Genomic DNA, 7,882 nt, shown 5'->3' on the forward strand with positions numbered 1-7,882 from the left:
GCTACACAAACACAAGTAAAAGGCTGGGAAGAGTGCGAGCACTGAACACTTTAATGTTTCTAACCTTTCACATGGACTTCAATCGCCAGCCTGAGATTTGTGCCAGAAAATATGTGGCAAAAATATTTTAAAGAAAACACAACAGTAGAAACGTAAAATGGAGGACCCAGGAGGAGAGGGCTTCCTTCTTTTTATCGGTTCCCAGGCTTTCCATAGCGGTGGTTCTCCCTCTCCTTCTGCGTGTCTGTCTTTTTCTCTCCAGCGGACAATATAGAAGGCTCCCTGTCCTGTGATAAATCTGCAGCCTGTGAGATGGGAAACAGAGATCCATCACGGAGGCATTGGTTTACCCTGCCAATCCGCACCACTGAGGGCCGTAACGCGTACATGCTCAATCCATGCATCATTTCCCAAGCCCTTCTGTGCCCAAATAACATGGTTTTGGCTGCACGTTTCTAAAATCCTGAAGCACTCTGGCAAATCCTCTGAAAATCTTAATATGCGTGAATTCTGGAGGTTGTTTTGGGGTTTGTTTACCTCGCTTCTATGAAGAGAGCTGAGACGTTCTGGTCTAAAGCCCCCTGACTCTGCAGCACCAAATGATAGGGTTACAGTCTCTCTTTGTTCGAGGAAGGATAACACTTAACTTCCACCAACACTGAAGTGCCACGAAGAAGGAAAAAACACACAAAAATGTAGCACAGAAAGAAGATTGCAAACATGATTTTTTTTTCAGTCATACTGCTCAGCGAAGCGCCCGGAGGCAAAACCGCTGCAATGTTAGAAAACATCACCTGGCAGGTTTCCATGGAGTTGAAGGAAAATAAACATCAGTGACATTCATGGGCATCGCTGTGAAAGCATTAAACCAGCTTCAGGTATATTAGCTGAAAATAGAACAGCGGGCTTCAGAGTTAAAACAAGATGTTTTGAAAAGGTCAACCATCTCAGCTGAATAATACAGCGACAGAAGTGATTACAGAGCTTTACAGTGCAGCCTGTATTTGTACAGTCAAGCACAGAAACAAAAAAATGACCTCAAGTCTTCCTTTTGAAATCTGATTCCCAGAATAATTGTCTCATAATGTACAGTGTAATACCTCGTAAAAAAGGCCAACAGCTGCTAAGCTGAATGGGCCTGAGACACAACAGGGTCAAACAGGTTGCTGACTTGTGTACACATGAACCCAAATGTGAATAAACAGCAGAATCCCAGAAACAATGTAATCTGATTCCAGTGTGACAGTACCATCTGTTGGCATTATGGACTGTGAGGGTGGCACATTCTGAGGCTGACCTTCCTGACTGTGATCAATCACCTTTCTGCACGTGCTCATTAAAACTCCAGGAGGTGCGTGACACCTGAAATACTTACACCAAAGTAGCTTCCAAGCTGGCTTCATCTTTGCTAGCTCTCAAGAAGACAACAAACACATCTTCTTTTATGTGTCAGGTGAATACATCAGGTGTGAGTGCCTGGTGGAGATCCAGGTGGTGTCTACTGAGCACCCTGCACCTGCTGCCTGTCCTCACCCACCCATTGGAGGGCAGATTCCCAGGATGCCACAGGGCAGCTGCTGACAGGCACTACTTTGGATATTTCCCCTGCTTCTATCTACCTCCCCTGCACGGGGCCTCACAGGGTCAGCTGCTAAGGCCAAGCAAAGATGTTAGGGGGCTGGCAGAGGTCAAGAAGTTGGTGAGAGGTTGGGGGGGGGGGGGGGGGGGGGGCTGTCAATGTGGGCTGCATGCCTTCGGCAGGAGGTGAGTGTCCCAGTTTTACAATTATACCCCACGATAATCACTTTCACAATCCAAAGGCAGCTCGGAGCTCACACTCAGGTCACTGGTGATCATGTTACGTCCACTGTGTGGGTGTGTGTGCCCTCTACAACCTCAGCCGTGACCCCTCCACCTCTGCGTGTCCCTTCCACTCCACCTGCCTCTAAGCAAACCTGCCTTCATGTTGTAAATGCAGTTATGCTCCCAAAAAACTGAGACTTAAAATACATTTTGTTGAAATTACAATACAGTACACAATAATTGAGTATTTTTTTCTAAAAAAAAAAAAAGATTTTAAACTCAGAAGTTAAAAACACAGTTTTTATATACTATTTTTATTTATTTGGTAGGAAAAAAACTTTCCCTACAAAACTACGTTCTACTTTTTTCTAACTACATCAGAAAACCACCACCCTGGGCCGTTCCTACAGCCCTTTAACAAGGCCACTCATGACTGCTTAGTATTTTCCAATGCAGTGTCAAAACAAGATAAATCAAACAGGAATTCCATTTGAGGAAATGGTTGAAATCTGTTTTTAAAATCCTCACCGTGCCTCGGAGAATAGACACAACAAATTGCTCCTTTCAAAGCATCTATAAAGAGACCATCGAGATACGTCTTTAAATGTTGCACACAGAGACTAATAAGATCAGAAAAACTGTCCAGGATGTTTCAAATATCATTATACTGTAGAAATACAAGTCGGCAAGTGAAGCAGACATAGTGATGCAAAGATCCTAAAGAAAACAGATCTTTTTAGAACTCAGAGGAACATGTCGTTCCTGTGTTCTTGGTTACATCCAAAGGCTGGAAATGTGTGTTAAAAAGCCTTAAAGTTGCACATTAATATGAATGTATACACAATCTCACACACGTTAGATTTATTTTTGTTCCAGCTGATGTCCAGGGTCCACATAATTAACTTATTACAGCACAACTTTTGTTTTATGTTTTTATACAATTTCCTTTTTTTTAATTTATAGGCTAAATTATGAGAACTTGTGATTAGAGGTATTTAGGCTACATTTGCTGCTACCTCGGTTACTGTAGTAAAAGAGAGGCTGAAGATGCCTACAGTTAGCTCTTCACTATTAACAGCTAACCTCTCCCATCTGTGTCATTCTTTCCACCGGCTCCCCCCCAGCCTCTTCACTCTGGGTGAAAAGGGAATATCGCAGTTTAAGATCTGCCATGAAACCAACTGAAACCCACTGTAACTACAGCCAGCACATGAGAAAGCTGGACGCTGGCCTCATTTTTACCAGCTTTCCACAATCAGACTTTTTAAATTTTCTTTTATCTAACGGCGTTATTTCAACAAAGCCAGATTAAGCTAATATAGAAAATCCTAATCTTTCTTTTTTTTTTAAATCACATTCAGGGTATTAAAATGCAGAAAGGACACATTATGGTGCCACATATTTATTTATGCCACTGGAGCTTTCACCGTATTCATTTGTTCTGCTCGTTCACGTCTGAAGCTGTGACCACAGTATGGCACAGAAACACGGATCAGGCTGCAAACATGGCCCGTTTCTAACACAAGTCCCCGCTGGGTCGCTGCTTTTATGATTAAGACTCGTTTTATAGCCATTACAGAACTTCCTTTCAAATATGGCCAGTTTTATGAACGGGGAAACCCCCTAATTTAATGTGAATTTCTTTTTAGTTTTTTTTTTTTTTCTGAGCACAATGTTTTCATTTGCGCTCTCTCGTGGCTTTAAGCATTACATATATGAGAAAAATTGTTGACAGGGACTTTAAAAATTTGCTAATGCATAAGCTGCCAGTTTTTGGCCCTGCGTATCTGCATCAGTGCATTAAAGAAGAAACGCTGCATTTCTGCACTGAATACAGGCGTCTTTGTGATATGAATATATGTGCGGCAGAGCTGGCGGCACGTTGCCCTTGTGTTTACCCGTGCCCTTGTGGTCACGCATGTTTGTATGAAGGGTAATTAACCCATTAAGGGATCAGGTGATGCCTAATCCAAGCGGTCTGCGGACATCAAACAAAAACCTGCAATGGCGAGGTCTAGACAGGTGAAAGCTTGGGTGTTCAGTAACCCAAGTAGGGCAAAAACATAATAGTGACTACTCTGTAGCGCAGACCTCCGCTTTACTTCAGAGTACTTGTGCTTGACCTCCTTGTTCACTCTGAGTGTCCATTTCCACAACAAAAGCCTAATAGGTTGTGTGTGGTTATTCAGAGTAATGTGTAGTGAAATGTAACACTCACTGGCTGGGTGTTAGTTTCCCGTGCAACAAAAGGCCCGGATTTACCACGAGCTCACAAGAGAGACATGTGAAATACTCCTGCGGACAAAGAGAGTACGGAAAACCAGATATTTCATTTGATTTCTAAAGCTAAAAACACAGTTTTACTTTAACCACATTAGAAAAACGATTCCATTTCGCTTTAGCCGGGCTAAGGTCAACGTGCTGGATATGCTAGTTGGGAACGCCCAAAAACACTCAACCGGGGCCTAAACAAATGCAGATGGTGAGTCATGATTTTGCAGAAATACTAAAGTTTTTGGACATGGAGCGAAGTTTAAACCCTCCCGTGTTTCGTGCTCGTACAGTTGTGCTGTCAGAACTATAACTTTTATCTTTCCTAAAAACAGATTTTTGCATCATATCTTTTGGTGTGGAACCAACTTTTTCGGGCAGTTGAAGGGAATTCCAATAACAAGCCAGACGAGTATAATTCTGGGAAAGCTGGAAAAGGACGCCGGAGATGCCGCCACGTCACATTAAGAGCTTCGAGGTGTTAAAGTACGTCCCACGGAGACGAGTGAGTCGCACTGAAGACACATGGTGTCCTTGACAATAACCAAAGTCTTCTAAAAATGAAGCCCCGGTGTTTGAAGTGATCAGTCACAGTTTTCTACAAACCTACCTGACAGTGTAGACCTGGCACACGAGGTTTCAGCCTATCACATGTCAGATATGTTGTAAACATTCCCGCAGCATTGAAATCTTATAACCATTAGTGAAATGACAGTAGCTCCGAGGCACAGAGCTTGCACCGATTTTCAAGAGGGGTTGGCAGACGTTAGCAATCAAACCGATTCCCTTGTTTCAACAAGTACTTCTGAAGTACACAAAAACACCTTCATATGACCTCAGGCCAGCAACTTCAAATGCATTCACCTCAATCTAAAGCTTCCAAAACCCCACAAAACAGGAAGATTCTCAGACACTGTAGAGGAGAGCTGACAAGATGAACTCCTGCAGAGTGGGCCATGCTGTTGTAACAGTTATTTATGCCTCTTTCATTTCAAGGGTCCTTCTGTTTTAAATGGGCAGCATTAAGGCGAACCGGCACTAAGGTCTGTCCTTGGAGGCACGGTCCAAATTCCAGAGAATCTTGGCAAGTCCTCGGGATAGATGGGACCCTTATGGATATAAAACCCCACAATGGATGAATAGGTAAACAGAAGGGTGTGAAAGAGTGATGGCAAAAAGAGAATGTTCACTCTCAGAGAGGCACAAAGAGGGAGGTGTGTGAGTGGGAGATGGGAGAAAGCCAGAGCGTTTGAGGGAGGAAGGGTAGGGGGGTGAAAGGAGAAGGGTCTGGAGGGAGTTCTTGGTGAGAGTAAAAGTTTTGTCTCCAGGCTTTTAGAGGCTGCTGCGTGTAGTGCTAACTCAATCAAAAGGTGAATTATACCTCCTGAGACACTCAGGTAACCTTTCATTATGGCCCTAATCCTTCTTAATAACAGAGCCGCGATGTCGGCAATGCCCCATTACACAGAGAACCACTGAGAGGAAGAGCCATTATTCCCCACAGGCCTGTGGAAACGTGGACACGAAACACTCACTCACACACACTCGCACTGACAGATGAAATCAATCACAAATTTGACTCGAGTGAGAAAAATGCATCCCACTCCTTCACAGGGAAATTGAGACGTTGAAGAGGGACAGTGTGTTTGTGTGGGATCAGTGTTTAGAGCTCCACTTTTGTTGGGAAAGACTGGAATTTATTCAGATTCACAATCAAATATGGCTCTGTGGGAAAAATAATAAAAAGGTCGGCATGGGAAAGAAGTCTTTGTTTTTTCTGTGTTACCTTCAAAGTTAATAAAACACACATTTTGTAAACTTTATCCTGAAACCACAAAACACGCAGTCAGAAACTTTTACTGCTCAAATCTTTCTTCAGGAAAGTGTTTTTATTTCAGATTTTGTTGATGAAGTGTTTTCACTTTCTCAGCAGTCCGAGGGTTAAGCCTGAATTTTATTAAAGACGTTTTCTGCAGGATTTATCGAAGATTGACAAATGTGAATCTCACATAAAACCTCCTGTTTTATTTTTGAAATCAAATAATTAATTTACAAAGTCTTACTTTAAGGTCTTAACCACATTAAAGCACCGAGTACTAAACTACTAAAGGTGAAATAAATAAAGTTGATTTTAAATACTAAGAGAAAATCACTCCTCAGCACTTGGATTTATCCTCGTCTTATTTCCCAGCCTAATGAAGCCTTAAACTCTGACTCCACTGTGGCTCGAACCAAAGCAGCTTAAAAAGCAGTCAACCCTAAAATGTGAAACTAAATGAGCGGTCCGATAGCATCTAATGAAAGCAGGCCTAATGTAGCTTTCATAAATCAACACACTGTCCGCGGTGCTTATTCCAGCCGCAATTACGCTACCTCTGTAAAAGCTGAGATGTTAAATAAAGATTTCTGGGTTATGAGGAACAGTTTTTATCAGTGATGTGGTTGTGGGGGGAAATAAAATGCTAGAAAAACACAATATATCATCGTGGCAATTTAATGAGCAAAAACACAGCACAGATTTCAAGGAGACTGATAAAGTTGGGCTATGTATTCATGCCAAATATTAACACAAGTGTTTTTTTTTTGTTTGTTTTTTTTTTTTACCCTCTATAAAAATACTTTATTAAATATTCACCTGTACCACTCCAGTCCGTTGTGGTAGTTGCGGTCGAAGAAGTGCGGCTCCGCTCCCACGGCTCTGATGTCAGGATGAACCCGGAGAAACTCCAGCAGAGCCCGGGTCCCTCCTTTCTTCACGCCGATGATGAGAGCCTGAGGCAGCTTCTTGCTCCCCTCCCCGAGCGGACTGACTTTACCTGCAAACCTGGGCGACACTCTCCTGGAAACGACTAAATCCGGAGGCGGCAACACGAGAGACTCTTCGGGCAGCTCCAAAACCTGCGTCGCGCGCTCATCCGCGAGGACCGGTGAGGCGCGCACGGCGGTCCCGTAGCCGTTCAGCTCCGATCCGGCGGTCCATTCGTACACCAGTCTCTTGCTCCTCAGCGAATTCAAGTCCTGGAAAAGACCAGCAGCCCGACTAGAGGAGGCTCTGGCCGGTGAGTTCGAGGTGGCAGTGGCGGTGGTGGTGCAGCGGTCGGTGAGGAGGTGCAGGAGGAGAAAAGAGGCGAGGAGGGAGCACAGCATGACCACCGCTTTCCTGAAGATGCCTCGGGACGGGGGGTCCAGTTTACTGATGCGGCTAAAAGCCATACCGGTCCCTTGGAGGTCGGTGCAGGAGCCACAGCCATGCTAGGCGCACATCTCTGAGTCTTCTTGCCATGAAGGAACTGAAGAAAGTGTCTTCATCCACACTTGGCTGTGGATAACACCTCAGTCTCCTCCAAAAATGCCAAACCCCACGCGAACAGGTGATGAAGAACTTGCCCCAGTCTGGTCCCAAATAACCCCTCAAAGGTGCGCGTACAGCGAGTAATGCGCGCAGGTGATAAAGTCTGTGCTGTCCCTGCTCTGTAAAGGATGCTCCCACATCTCTCCCTGACATACCAGCAGCACGTGTATAGAGTTGTAAACTTGTCTCGCACGTCAAGTTTCTTGACGGGCACCTCTCTGGCCAATAACAGGAAGAAGAAGCAGACAGCAGCCAATGATATTCCAGGCGGGGAGGGGACATTGTTGCACGGTCAGTCCAAGTGAAATTAGATGGCATCTGCGTGTGCAAATAAAAGTTAAAATTATCCGAGGAAAAAACGCTACGCACGAAAATACCCGCTAGAGTAACAGAGCTGCAAAATCCCAAACTAAGGCAGATATGCGCGTTTCGCTGTATTTATTTCATTTTATTTAA

The 7,882-nt window shown here is 44.1% G+C and overlaps 1 protein-coding gene across 1 annotated transcript in view; it reads right to left on the minus strand.

The window, feature by feature from the left end:
• The window catches only part of LOC115798223 (heparan sulfate glucosamine 3-O-sulfotransferase 3A1-like), a 32,817-nt gene extending 25,258 nt beyond the window's left edge, over positions 1-7,559 (minus strand). Inside the window, exon 1 of the mRNA XM_030754984.1 lies at positions 6,710-7,559. Within this exon, the coding sequence (XP_030610844.1) occupies positions 6,710-7,287 (578 nt within the window). The 5' untranslated portion in view covers positions 7,288-7,559. The remainder of the gene's footprint in view (positions 1-6,709) is intronic.
• Positions 7,560-7,882: the final 323 nt, after the last annotated feature.

This window comes from Archocentrus centrarchus, chromosome 19, assembly GCF_007364275.1.
Source record: "Archocentrus centrarchus isolate MPI-CPG fArcCen1 chromosome 19, fArcCen1, whole genome shotgun sequence".
Classification (NCBI taxonomy): Eukaryota; Metazoa; Chordata; class Actinopteri; order Cichliformes; family Cichlidae; genus Archocentrus; species Archocentrus centrarchus.